Source organism: Choristoneura fumiferana, chromosome 4 (genome assembly GCF_025370935.1).
Source record: "Choristoneura fumiferana chromosome 4, NRCan_CFum_1, whole genome shotgun sequence".
NCBI lineage: Eukaryota > Metazoa > Arthropoda > Insecta > Lepidoptera > Tortricidae > Choristoneura > Choristoneura fumiferana.
In genome coordinates, this window is record NC_133475.1 from 14,493,420 (window position 1) to 14,508,407 (window position 14,988).

General features: G+C 36.7%; 2 protein-coding genes across 3 annotated transcripts in view; one reads left to right on the forward strand and one right to left on the reverse strand.

The window, feature by feature from the left end:
* Positions 1–14,988, forward strand: part of LOC141427523 (uncharacterized) — a 131,746-nt gene that overhangs the window by 13,047 nt on the left and 103,711 nt on the right. The window lies entirely within an intron of this gene.
* Positions 2,649–14,855, reverse strand: LOC141427136 (uncharacterized). The gene is given in 12 exon segments (XM_074086372.1): positions 2,649–5,192; positions 5,195–6,274; positions 6,277–6,294; positions 6,398–6,706; positions 6,709–6,794; positions 6,916–6,976; positions 7,065–7,254; positions 7,344–7,555; positions 10,000–10,181; positions 12,713–12,813; positions 14,530–14,666; positions 14,757–14,855. Coding segments are annotated over 12 exon segments (4,341 nt in total). The 5' UTR covers positions 14,806–14,855; the 3' UTR covers positions 2,649–3,276.

A 14,988-nucleotide genomic window follows, 5' to 3' on the forward strand; every position in this document is an offset into this window, starting at 1 on the left:
TAAAATCTAGCGTCCCCCCCCCCTCTAAAATCTAAACCGGTGGGTGGAAAAATTTGAAAAAAAAACCGGCCAAGAGCGTGTCGGACACGCCCAAAATAGGGTTCCGTAGCCATTACGAAAAAATTAAGTAATATTTTTCTAAGGATTTCGTATTTTATACGGAATCTTCCAAGTTTAGGTATGTTTTATACCTACTTTAGGCTGCTACTTTACTCATAAACTACTAAAATTCTCAAGCCACTTAGCCGTTATAGTTTTCCTCGAAAGTTTTGAATATACTTACTACAATAGAAAAATATTACTTAACATAATTTTTGTAAATGGCTACGGAACCTATTTCGGGCGTGTCCGACACGCTCTTGGCGTTTTTCAGGTTCCGTAGTCACTAGAAACCTTATAATAGTCGCTATGAATGTCGCGATAGCTCAGAGACGTTAGTACTAGAAAGCTGTAATTTGATTTGGCATTGCAGTAGAACCCGATTAATACAAGCCGCATTATCCGAGGTCGCGATTATCAGAGTTGCGTGGGTAGTTCGGTTTCACACTTCCATATTATCTCTGCGCGGCGAGGAGTCTGCCGATCGAGGGACAGCTGATTGAGGTGGGGCTGGGGCGTGACGTGCGCTCGCTCACTCAATTGTCTTTCGGTCGCTGATTACGTAATAAAAATCAATTTGTTAAAAATATCATTTTATTTCGGAAGTAGTTTAATTAAAGTTCGTAATATCAGAGTTTTTGATTATCCTAGTGGCTTGGAGCTTTGATATATCGAGGTCTGTAATTTAATCAAGACCGTTATAATAAAATCATCCCAGCTATTATACGTCATGCTGGCACACGAGGGCTCCTCTCAGAACAGAGGTTGGGTGTTTTTGTGGGATAAAATATAAAAACATTTTTAGGGTACATTCCACGTGCATCCTAGGTAATAGTGGGGATTTTTTTTTCCTACTAACCTGTAGTGTGGGGTATCGTTGTCCTGTTCTAGGTCCTGTTAAAGCGGGGGGGTGGGTTGCCAAGACGATTTTTCGATTAGGGATCTGTTTGCGAAATATTCAACGTTAAAGCGCAAATTTTCATTAAAATCGCGCGAAAAAATTCAGGATGGTGGTAAGTATATACTTAGATTGCTTGAGAATGATTAGTAGTTTAAGAGTAAATAGCAGCCTATGGTATAAAATACACCTAAATTTGGAAGATTCCGTACACAATACGAAATCCTCAGAAAATATTACTTTATTTTTTCGTAATGTCTACGGAACCCTATCTTAGGCGTGTCCGACACGCTCTTGGCCGGTTTTTCTGTCTGGGTTGCTCAATAAAATTTTTTCACGCCTCGCTACTGCAAAATGGCTACCTAACCTCATAATATCGTACATTCCCTGTCGAAACCCCATTAGGCGTAGATTTTTCCAAAGATTGCGGATTTAGCCAGCGGTAGCAGTTCAAATTAGCATGGGTAATGAACGGTTCGCGGCGGCAGTGTCACGATCGTCTGCTAACGATATCTAATTAAACAGAATACATGTCATAATTGCACGCGGCTCACACCGCAATTCACGAGGCAAATTAGACGCATTTGCTCGTATAGTCTGAGCATCTAATGAATTTAACAAGTCTATTTGGATTACCTACCTACTTTTGTAATCAGAATTGTCGTGGTAGCCTGGAGCTTTGATCTATGGCCTCTCAAACAGAGGGTCATCGGTTCGAGCCCGGGCTTTTCAGAATTTGTGCGAAATTACATTTGATATTTATAAATGACTAATACTAGATCGGTGAATAAATTCAACGGTGTGTGTACCTATAAACTACCCAATCCGCGCTAGGCCCTAGTATTAACTACGGCCCAAGCGCTTTCATCTCATTCTATGAGCCGTATATAGCCCGAGATGACTTTGATTAACTTTGTACGAATACCTATCTATCGTTAATGAGTCGTCAGAAGTAATGTAAAGCCCAGTTTAGACCTGCAAGCAAAAATGACCAAGTTGCATTACCTACACTGCATGAACCTCATTCCCTTTACGGCCTCCTCGCAATGTAATCCAAGTTTGCACAGCACTTATTTATATTTCCAAAAAGTTTGCACGCAATGGCCACAATTTGGTATTATGTGCAAGTGCAGTAGCATACTGTATACTGTGCGACAATAATACATTGTTGTAGAGGCTGAAAAGTAAGAAATAGATGAACGAATTAGTTAAAGGCCGACCCGAAGAGGAGGCTTTCGATAATACGAGTTCATCTATTGCACTTTTGGCAGAGACTAAACAAACATTGTGCTTTTTACTATCACTGCGAAGAAATAAAAAATATTTATCACAAAATAAACAACGATCCAATAACTGCGTTGCTCCCGCGGCGGTACCATCCGACGCCCGTGAGCTGTCGAACGATAATGTTTGTATGTGTGCTATACGTGACGTGTATCTAAATTGTCATTGTGCGCAGAGCCCCATGGAAAATGGCCGTATCGGAACGATTTTGTCGGATATACGTGAAAACAGCACTCGGCTATAGGGTGTCGACCATCGTCGTCCGATACCTATATCGGACCCGATAATCTGAAATAGTCATTTATGCAACTGTACCTACCGTAATAGGGGTCCTTAAAACAGGAGTATGGCAACAAGGCGTCGCCGAGTTTCATAACAGGGTCACATGAGTGTTTTAATACCAAGCAACCCGCGTATTTGTATAATAAATTAAAATTCTCGACACGAAAGGTGACAAGAATCCTAACGAGACTTAACACGAGATCAATCGAGCACCGCAGTGTCATGCCACTGGAATAATGTAAACAGGGCCTAAATAGTTTTTTTTTACCCAGGAAACTACCCAATTGATAAAGGTATCGAGTGCACGAAATGAAAAATGTTGTTACAAAAAAAATATTTTGACATTTGCTGTGTCCAGCACAATTAAATATTTACAAAGATTTCTTATGTAATAAATTGAAACCTTATTTTTATAATTTACCATAATTAGGTACATTGTTATAAAAATTATTTATTCATACAATTATCGTGTATGTGTTTCACACATATAAATAGACTTTTTCAATCAACACTTTGTATATTATAATACACAATGTCACTACTTTTTAAATAATAGTATAAGTATAGTATAAATTAACATGTTTATTTCTATATGCACTTTCACTTGACCAGTTTAATGCTATCAGTCAATAATATCATTAACACGTGATGTTTCGCTGAATTAAACAAGTCACAATATAGATGCTTAGCCTTTATCCACAGGATTTTTTTTATTACGGCCCATGCAGTCTACTAAGTACTGTTTCTATATCTAAATTCTTTATTTCTTTTGAATTTAAGATGTATTGTGTTTCAGGTTTAACTTTTTTGACAATTTTGTGATCGTTTACAGATTCTTCCGATGCAGAACTACAATGGGACCTTTTCCGTTTTCTTTTCTCGGTTTTCTCTTTTATTTCAACTTTGTCAACCATTTCTCCTTCTGAAACAATTTCGGTTACTGCGCACTCTTGATTTGAGTCTTGATTTGCTTTTTCAGTACTAGTTTTTAACGGTGTATCAATGCTTGTAAGAGTAGAGTTAAAAATGTCTAAGCATTGAGCTCTAATGGAATCTTTGAATGGCGAGTACAACCTATCAATGTTCGAGATCGAACTAACAGCGATTTCTGTTTCTCTGTTTGTTTCGGACAGCTCCAAATCTTCATTGTTTTGATCAGAAAAATAATTGAACGCAGTAGCTCTTAACCTAACAACGACGCCATCATCAATAAAAACTTCCATTGAAAACTTATCTTTTAACTTTGGTAAGTCATTCTTAGGCGGGCTCTTAGTGTCGTCATGTTGAACAATAACATAATTGGCACTTTCTTCGTTACACTCATGCACACTTAATTCAACATACTCAGAATCGTTTTCTTCGTGAATAACAAGATTGCTTACTAACGTACTGGAATCTGATTCAACAGATCGCTCTAATACTTTTCTTATTTTGGACTCTTCCGTGTGTGATTCCAAAAATATTACTTTTTCAGTTTCATTTTCACTAGCAGGCGTCTGTAACAAATCCCGCTCGATTATTTTTGCCGTTTCTACGTCAAAGCCTCGCTTAATTAAATCATTTTGTAAACTACCATCATTTTCGTTATTACTGGGTACTGCTGGTATTGTTTTATTGATGTATTCTTTAATTTGCGATATCTCGTCCACTTCACTTGCCGATACTTTCGTGTCTTGAGAGCCATCATCTGACCAACGAAGACGTAATTGTTCTGTATCAGAATCGTGAATACAGCTGACGTTTGAATTTTGAATTTCCATTTGCGTAGTTTGTGGAGCTTCAACTTCGGAAGACTCGTGACCCGAACTTTCAGAATTTAATGTTTTAGTGCTATGCAGTTTTCGTGGGGTAGATGACTTTCTTCGTGATTTAGTAGGCGCGGGAACACCCAGAGATGTAACAGCTGATGTGCCTTTGTCTTTACTAGTTGACCTATTTCTTGATTTTCTCTTTATCGAGTTTTGTGTTGTGTCAGGTAGTTTTCTGCTTGTTTTTCTTACAGCATCTTTAGTGGGCGTAGGACGCCTGGGTTTAATTTTCATGAATGGTTTTTGACTAGCCTTTTTAAGTGGTGATATTTTTTTTATTGATCTAGGACTTTTATTTCCTACTTTTATTGGTCCTTTGTTTTTGTCACTTCTTAATGTAGCCGTCATCTCTTTAATAGCATTGTCAAATGAACTATTAGCACTAATGGTATCACTACATGAAGAAGCATCATCTTTTTTATCTGTGTCGTTCATTTTGTTACTAGCTGGACTATTATAATATGAAACATTTTTGGTGCATTGCCTAATTGGTCGAGAAGATCTGCTTTTTTTAGGTTTTTCTTTAGGTTGACTTTCTTTTAACTGACTTATTTCAATAGAACTGGACTTCGTAATGCCTTTTGAAAGAGTTGAGGTAACAGGACAACCTATATCATCCATAATAGGCATATAATCCTGATCATCAGGTTTATAGTAAGAGCCGCCACTTGAATAGTCCGTTGGTCTGGATGAATAGGACGAAGGTGTGATTTGTGCAGGTTTTGGAGTATATGGCATGTTTGAATTACTTAAAAACCTTGGAGTAGGTATATCCATTATTTTTATATCGGACATTGGATCATCTGGTAAATCATGTCCAAGAACCTAGGAGTTTCGATTTGGATATCATAAAGTGCTTGTTTGTAAGGAGTTTCTAGAAGATCAGATATATTTAATTTAACACCAATTTCATGATGCAAAGACAGCCTTTCTACTTCAGGCGTATCTATACGATCCTCATCAGATGATTTGTTTTGCATTTTATTCGGTTCCTTAGTATTTGTTAATGGATTTTCTTTATTACTATTTCCGTCTGGAGGTAATACATTCGGGCATGGCATATCAGCAACAATATTTGACTTATCAGCTTGTTTTTCTTTTTTCTTGGAACTTCTGGCGTTTGGAGTTACATTATTTTTAGCGCTAGTCTTTTTTTTTGTTTTGCCTACAGTCATCGCGTCGTTTGACTTTTTTTCTGGACCCTTTTGTTCTGCAGCTTTTTTTGTGTTTTTTGGCTTTAATTTCGGCTTTGGTGCGGGTGTGCGTTTGTCGACAGATGCACTTGCTATGGCCAGAGCACGTAGGTCAGCATCCCAATCTTTCTCTTTAAGTATGACAGCTTTCTTCTGCACTCTATTGTTGCCTTCGTTCAAACGCGCAATACTTTTATCTGTAACTGTATCCACGATTATTGTTTCTGAATTTTTAGTATTGTCTACAATTGAGTCTGGCGGAAGTGACACGTTAGGGCTTTTACTTATGAAAACTTCATTAGATTTTTCACCAGCTTCTTCCTGATGGTCCTCGGTAATTGTTTCATCAAGAATTCTTCTGGGAGTAGTGAAATCTAAAACCCTAACGTGAGACGTACGCCGTGGCGTGGACGAGGATCTTCTTATAGGAGGAAGCATTTGCGGCGTATTCGTTGAACTCGGAACGATACTGTCTTTGGGCACTGATGCATTTTTGATAGCTTCCACAGTTTTAACTAACCCTAATTTGTTTACAGCAGTTTGATCACCGCGAGCGGTCACATTCTGAATATTTGGTAAAGTATTATTAGCAGTAGAAGAACAATTTGAAACATCGACAGTAAGTGGTGGAAGCGAAGGAGCTAGTGTACTTGTTGATGTTGTTGTGCTGGAACTTTGTGAGTCGATGGCTTGTGGCTGAGTATTGACAGGGGAACAGATTTCAATGGACCTGAAAATATATTTTCCATTTTAAACACATTACCTTACATATTAACAAACTTTGGAGCACAAAATTTTAAAATCAATCTTATAATAGATTCAAAAAGTATTACCTGAAGCTGGTACTAAAATGATAGTTGGCATTGCCATAATCTCATCTCTGGTGAACGTAAAATTTTGTTCACGCGGTTTGGGATTATATACAGGAGTTCCATTTATGAAAATAGTCTGGGTTTGTAACAATGGTGTTGATGTAGCCATTTTTGGCGTTGGAGTCAGATTAATTAATCTATTGTCACTTTTAACTTTGACATCTGAGATTATAGTAATCTTCTGCTCTTCTGGCTTTAAAGTTGGTGGTGCATCAACATTTTCAACATCAATTATTTTACTACTTATTTCTGTTAGGTCATGTTTAACATCCCAACTCTAAACAAGCATTTCTTTGTTTGCCCTGTTAATACATTTCTTTTATTAAATTGTGTACTATCATTTTCTTGCTGTGGTCCCCTAAAACAGAAACATATTTTACCTTGTGATAAGTGGACTTATTAATCAAAAATATCAATAATTGATGTTCAAACACAAAATCAATTATGTTTGTTCTTTTTCTTTTTTATTGCTTACTTACTGGACATGCATATTTTCAGAAGTACTAGAATCTGGCACATTTATGTTAGATTTTGCAATACCTGTAATAAAAACAACAAAATTATGTTTTATGTCCTAGTCCTAATGAAAGTTTACGAGAATTAACAATGATAAAAAATCAGAAATTACCTCCATTCCCAGAGAAATCCTGAAATGTGTCTGCAACGGACATTCTGTTTGTATTATTTCTTTCTTCACAAATTATATCATTATTATTTCTCATACCTGTCACAATACTTTTATTATAAACTTGCTTGAGTACTGTGTTGAACTCTGCAATATTTCGTGAGCACTCCATAGACGTTGTATTCACTAGAGCCTGAATGTGTAATATTTTGATAGATTAATTGAACATTCACTGGATATAACTAAAAAAAATTAACATGTAATACACATATTGTTACTTACGCTTGATTTTTGGGTAGCCGATGAAGACATACTGTTATAAGGGTGTGATTGGACAAGGTGATTACCAATAATACTGCTTTTTTCAATGCTTGCTTTACTTATATTTGGGCAACCTGTTAGGACCTCATGAATCGGCCCACTTATTGGTGTAGAATGGCTTAATTGAGGCTCGAGTACACCCACATGCTTATCATCTGAAGATTCCTTGTTCCCTGTAACATATTATATACAAATGTATAATTTAATAATTTTGGAATGTGTTGACGATTTTGCTTACATGTATTACATATAGGGTACAGTTAAATAAAAAAAGACATATGGAATTAAAACATTCACAATCTGTCTAGTTAATTATAACAATGCGAGTATAAAACATAACAAACTAACTATACCCAAACAACCTTAGAAAGATGAATGATTGGTCTAGCGCGCTCGCTCGACTAGATACCGCCGGCGTACTTGTCAAATGCGGCAACAAATAGTACGCCGAATTCGGCGTACCCGAGCCCGAGGCGAGTCAGTCGCGTTGCAAACTGTGCGTAAGGTGCATGTACTGTGTAAAAATAATACTACAAGAAATAAGAAGGACACTGGGATCACATACCATCAGTAAATATCGCATAATTTCGAAATTACAAAATAAAATAACATGAACCCTAGACGCCATTCTGTGTTGCCGCGTACACAAGAATTAAATTAACCGTGGTTGAGATTTTAATAAATTGAATTTTATTGTTATCATCATTAAATGATGATAAATTTTAATAACTTATTTTATTTAAGTATCTAACGTAATTATTACATATACATACATAACCTAGTTCTATATTATTTAATGTTTATCTTTGTGATATATACACTGAAGGTGTGTAAATTGTTACCCGACACTATTTAATTAAGGGTTTTTATTTTAGTCTTAATTAACCTGTACATTATATAAGGTTTAACTATAGGTGCAACGTGTTATCTTAGTTGGTGGCTCAGTCCATGAATTTTTAGTAATAATTTGTAAATATTGAATGTTCTTAAATATATATACTTTTAATTAAAAGTGAGGCCTGATCATTGATATACCTACATCATACGTACCATTTTTTTAAAGAAGAAACCTACGCCTAACCTATCACAAACATATTATACATTCACTCTTAATTGCTTCTTAATTTTAAGTATTTCTTAGGATACATTTTGTAACCAGTAACTTAATAGACCACAGAATTAGTTATTTGTGTCACAAGGGAGCATAATGGTGTATTTACGGCGAGGGCGTACATTGAATCCAGAATGTAGCGAAGGATTCTACAATAGAATCCTGAGCGTAGCGAGGGATTCTAAAGTAGAATCCTGAGCGTAATGAGGGATTCAAGTGTTAACGCCCAAGATGAAAATAATTTTGCTCCCGAGTGGCTCATACAACTCTTCACACCGAGCATTAAGTAACTTGAAAAAAACAAATAGAAAATGGCGTGGCGTTATCAACTTCAAAAAATGGCATTTGCAATAAAATACTTAGAAAAGCCTTGAACAGAAAAGTTGCACTTTGCTCCCTCTCGTCAGGGAGGAAAAGTTACTTTTCTGAAGGAGAGGTGTGAAAAATTTATTTTCCCAATAATTCGGGTAACAGTGGAGCAGCTGGCAACACAATTCGTCACGCACACTAGCATCCTTGCAAATTGTCTTACACCGTTCTTACGGTGCGCGCGAGACCAATCATTCATCTAAGAATACAACTATATCCACAAGTCTAATTTTCAGAAACGAAGAATTCAGACAAGATATAATATGCGAAATTTGGAAGGACATGGGGATGGGGATCTGCCAAATTTTAATTGTGTTGTATTGTAAAAACACAGTGGATTAGAGCAATTTAAATAACTAAGGAACATAAATCTTTCAGACCGATTTTTAAAGAAATAGGTATTCCAACTGTGATTTTCTGTGTGATATCAACCTTTATAAACTAAAGGTTATACTACTAGAAACACAGGAAAGTTTAAAGCTCCATCTTACAAACTGGTTAAAATCAAAAAGTTCATCATCCCAGCCTATATACGTGCCACTGCTGGGCACAGGCCTCCTCTCAGAACTTCACACATACCATTGAATTATTTCCTCACGATGTTTCCTTGTACCGTAAAGCTGGTGGTAAATTTCAAATGTAATTTCGCACATGAATTTCGAAAAACTCAAGAGATGCGGGAGCCGTGGTGGCCTAGTGGTTTGACCTATTGCCTCTCAAGCAGAGGATCATGGGTTCAAAATCAAAAAGTTGTTTCTGGGAATTTGCATAGGTTTTTGCAACAAAATTCCAAAAAATATTACCAATCGCCAATCGACCAGATACAATATTCAAATCCATATTCAAGAAGAAATTAAGATCTAAATCATGGACAGGGATGTGTGAAAATAATTCCGATCTGCATTGGCGATCCCTTACTTCAATAATAAGAGTATTTACTGTGTAAAAAAATGTAGTTGTGTTAAATACTTATGACATAGTCACTCATTCAATGACATTTCAGATCTATTTTGAACAAATATATGTTGTCGAGTTTCTTGCTGGCGTTTTTAACATTCATATAAGTGTTTGATATCTTAGCTTAAACTGAGTAAAGATATTTTGACTGACAATAAAAAATGTTGGTTGGGGACATACCTGGTAAATCTGACAGGGATGTAGCTTGTGCAAGAGATTCCACTGCATCAATAGATTCTGTATTATTACAAGACTTACTCGAAGACACATTTCTCTTAGTATGATTACATACACAAGTTCCTAATCTTAGAGAATTGCAGTCATCACATCCAATTTTTGATGTTGAGACATACTGTGAATCACTGGAAAAAGCAAACATAACATTACTTTATTTTTTGAACTGAAGTAGTAACATGCTTGCATGAGACAAAACCTGGAGGTGGTAGGACCTTGCGCAAGGTTCGCCCGGATTGCTACCACCATCTTGCTCGCTAATCCTGCCATGAAGCAGCAGTGCTTGCACTGTTGTGTTTCGGCGTGGAGAGTAAGACAGCCGGTGAAATTACTGGCACTTGAGGTATCCCATCTTAAGGATCTGCAATACCCCTGGTGTTGCAGATGTTTATGGGCGGTGGCGATCTCTTACCATCAGGAGACCCACTTGCTCGTTTGCATTTGCAGTCCAGTTAAATTTAAAAAAAAAAAACCTAAACAGATAAAATGTAATATGAATTCGCATAGCTCGATACATTAGTCTGGTATGCAGTATAGGTGTTCAAAGGTTATTAACACAGTAAAAAGCAGCTGCATAAGCCAAAATTAGCAGAGAATACTTGGTCTGAGAGGAGGCCTGTGCCCAGCAGTGGGACGTATATAGGCTGGGATGATGACTTGGTTTATGCTGGCCATAGAATGAAATTCATTGAAAGGGCCAACATACATGCAATTTTAGAATGTAATGTAATGACAATACAGTTATATGCGGCGTAAGTAACATAGTAGCGTTGATGCGATTGGGGCATTCAAGTGTTGACCGTACAATACAATACAATGACTCTTTATTGTACATCACAAATAGTAAACGATATAGTAAACAGGTAAGTTAAGTACACAAAGAAAATTACTAGGTAAGTAATAGACTGCCCTATCGCTTAAGAGCAATCACTTCCAGGCACCCTTTTTAACAGAAAGAAGTAATAGTAGTGTATGAAGAAAACTGAAAAATCTTTTCCCATACATTTTACCCTACAAGAAATATATCATTGATTTTATTTCCTATGTTTGAATGTTTTCTCTAAGATAGACTCATGCATGTTGTTGGTTAGTGACTTCTAGCAATAAGCAGATAATAATATCTTCTGCTTTAATTCTAGTTACAATTATGTCACCGTTTATAGACCTACCGTACAACTGATATTGTAATTATACAATTTTAACAACCATATCACGACAATATTATCGAATCGTCAAAACGTTGTGTCACATAGTGACGTAACATAATACTACATAACGTAGCAACGTCATATTACGGCAACATGATCGAAACGTCAATTGACGTAGTGTCACAATGCGATGTAACGTTATACTAAAAGAATAAGCAACGTATATTGCAATATATACTGGCAAATGGCTTTTTCTTGTTTTAGAAGGATAAAAAACTGCAAGCTCGTAATAAATGCTTCTATGCATGTCTTCGAGGAAGTTCAATCATCTCGAGAAACATTACATGACCATATATATATATATTAGTGACGGGTAGTTTGGATCAGATGCAGACTACAGCCCAGGAGGAGAAGAAGGTTCCAGCGCAAGCAGCGTTAGTAACGTCTCCGTAAGTGCACCAATCACAGCAACGTCTTTCCAGCAAGTCGGCCACAAACTATATACCAAAGCAGCGAAGTCTCTGACTCGGCTAGTGTTATAGATCAGACTGTATATGCATCTTCCAGTTCGGACAGTATTTTTAACAATCGTTTGGCACTAAAGCCTAACAAGTATCAAAATAAACAATAGTCCAAGAAGCCAAGGCCAAGACATGACGTACTCGGGAAGTGTGATGATGATACACTAACTATATCGGTATCATCTGAGATTTTAGATAGTCTTATATAGGAATTGACTTTACCTCAGAGATTATCTCACTACCACAAGACCCAGCTGAACTACAACCAGACATAAGTTATAGATTTGGAGTAGTATCAGTTCGTTACCATTCATTACCGGTTGCTAAGAGCATGATGCTGCAGTATCTAGTAAAAGAAGATGGCTAGGATGATCTCCCGATGATAAAAATAGAGAACTGGTTACCTTCTTTATTTCCAGAATATGGTGGGTGGTGTTTGATGTGAAACTTCACTACCAATCAATAATTTCAGAACTTGGTTCCTATTTAGGGAGTAAAAATGAAGCTGTCATCTTATTTTCAGAGTTTGATTCCTGTTCAGGTAGCAAAGTTATTCTGTAAGAGTTTTTTTCTAAATCTATGTCTGGGTTGCAGTTCAGCCGGGTCTTGTGGTAGTGAGATAGACTCTAAAGTAAAGTCATTTCCTAAGACTCTATTATAATATTAGATGATACCGATATGTTAGGTCATCCTCATAATTACCGAGTACTTCATGTCTTGGTTTCTTGGGTTGTTGTTTATTTTGATATTTAGTTCGGCTTCAGCGCCAAAACTGTCAAAAATACTGTCTGAACTGGAGGATGCGTATACTTACAGTCTCATCTATAACATTCTAGCCGAGTCAGAGTCTTTGCTGCTTTGGTAGTTTGTGGCTGACTTGCTGGAAAGACGTTGCTCTTATTGGTGCACCTACAGAAATATTACCAATGCTGCTCGCGCTGGAACCTTCGTCTCCTCCTGGGTTGTAGTCTGCATCTAAGCTAAAACTACCCGTCATCACTATAAGGGTCAGGTGATGTTTCTCGAGATGATTGAACTTCCTCGAAGACTTGCACAGAAGCATTTTTACATGCTCGTAGTTTTTTATTAATCTAAAAGAAGAAAAAGCTCTCAAATTAATTGAGGATAATAATATCTAGAAGTATTATTCATAATACTATCACAGCAAGAACTACACACATATACTTTACGAAATTACTCGTTTAGATGTGAGAAATAAAGTCGGTAATTGAGTTAGAACCATAGCATCTAAATTCCCTAAAACCTCACTAAACACAATAAAAAACCCATCCGAGTAAAAGTTTACATCACTAAGAATGTAACATATAACAAAAAATACTATTATTCATACAAAAATATTGAAATAATACTAAAGCTGCGTGGACGAATTCGTTGCTGAATCAACCTTCCGCGACCAGCGCGAGCGCGTCCTCCGTCACGTGAACAGGATGACTGAATGTATAGGCGCGGGAACAAAATACAGCGTCCACCGACGTTGTGCGTCTGTGAGTAGTCACATATAAGAGCGTGTGCGTCGCCTCTTTTGGAGTCAAAAAATGTTATACTATGTGGCGCAAGATTTTTGGTAATTTAATATGATACGGCGCAAGGATGGAACTACTGTAATTTATTATGAACACCGAACGTCCGACCACGTAGTTCCTTTAACATTTTTATAAAGTCTGACGTGATTAGACTATGTGTCACAACGCATAGTAGTACCCTATTTGTCAGATATTGACGGTGGTCACGCGAACGTGTTAAGTCATAAAAATGTCAATAGGTACAGTCAAACAAATGGAATCATGACCCCGGGTGGAACCTTTGTGCTACTAACGTCATGTTGACATCTCATACTTTTGTCAAGGAAATCATAGTGAAATTGATTATGAAAAGGTTCCACCCTGGGTCATGATTCAATTTGTTTGACTGTACTTCTACTTTACAATTATTTTACACAATTGATTTGATTTGATTTCCAAGCATTTCATAACTATGCAAAAAATAATCACAAGTGAGGTTCTGTACCAGGCCAGTTTGGTGCTAGTTTTGGAATGTGTGACCATTTTAACATTTGCGTCACATTTGTGATTGCTTAACTATCTAAATAACCCAAACGGTTCAGTATCGTTTGCCCAAATTTCATATGCCCGAATGTATCATTTTCTAGAATTTTCATTTGCCATAAAGTAATTTATTTCGGAAACAGTAATTTCTTCAGAGTTAATATTAAACTAACCTAACCTAACTTACTGCATTCTATAAGATGACATTTAAAACAATCCTGAAAACAGCACGGTTCTATATATTTTATGGCAGATGTTGGTATGGCAAATGAAATTGGGGCAAATGAAATTCAGGCAAGTAAAGGTAAACAGCTCCCAAATTTCTAATTCTGTTGTTGGGATGATTTTCTAGTTCAAAACATTCTATAAATAACTAGCTTTGACCCATGAATGTGCAAAGAATTAGCTTATCACTGTTTCACGGGAACTACGCAATTTTCCGGGATATTACATTCCCTTATTTTTCCCAGGGTCTCAGACTATCTGCATAACAATTTCATCCAAATTAGTTCAGCGGTTTAAATACGAAGAGGTGACAGATAGACTGTTGCTTTCGCATTCATAATATTAGTATGGATTCAATGCTTTACCAATGTTACATCTACTTGGCATACACTTGATATAAATAAGTAGCTGTTGCTTATAATCTTGTAGAAGTTATTACAAACTACCAGGAGAAATAGTATACCTACTTCCTTTATACTAAAATGTAATGAAAATATACCAACCATGAATTCTTACTGCCCTATATTCTGCGAGAATTTTTCGCAGGGAGTGCATGAATATTCTGTCATATTCGTTCTTTTGAGCATCCAAGAATGGACTTGTGTGAAGAAACTCGTCATACGCAGTCATTAATTGTTCTTCAACGAGATACCCTGAAATATTATTGAACAAAGGGTGAGGAGTGCTTTCCAGTGGCCGTTACATCCCCTGCTAGGCGGATTCCCGCCAAAGAAATATCTTACCCAATACGAGTTTGGCCAAGTCCTGCGCAGGAAACGGTGGGATAGCCATTATATCTCTTATTATGATGTCCTCTTAGTAATTTTATAGCATTATTACACAATCATAAAGCTTAATAATACAGAAAATTCTCAAAATCTAATGCAAAAATGTCAAACCACGCACAATAAACACATAACTAATAGTCACCACAGACAACGTTAGTTGAGCTTGTGCCACAGACAGAGTAAATAA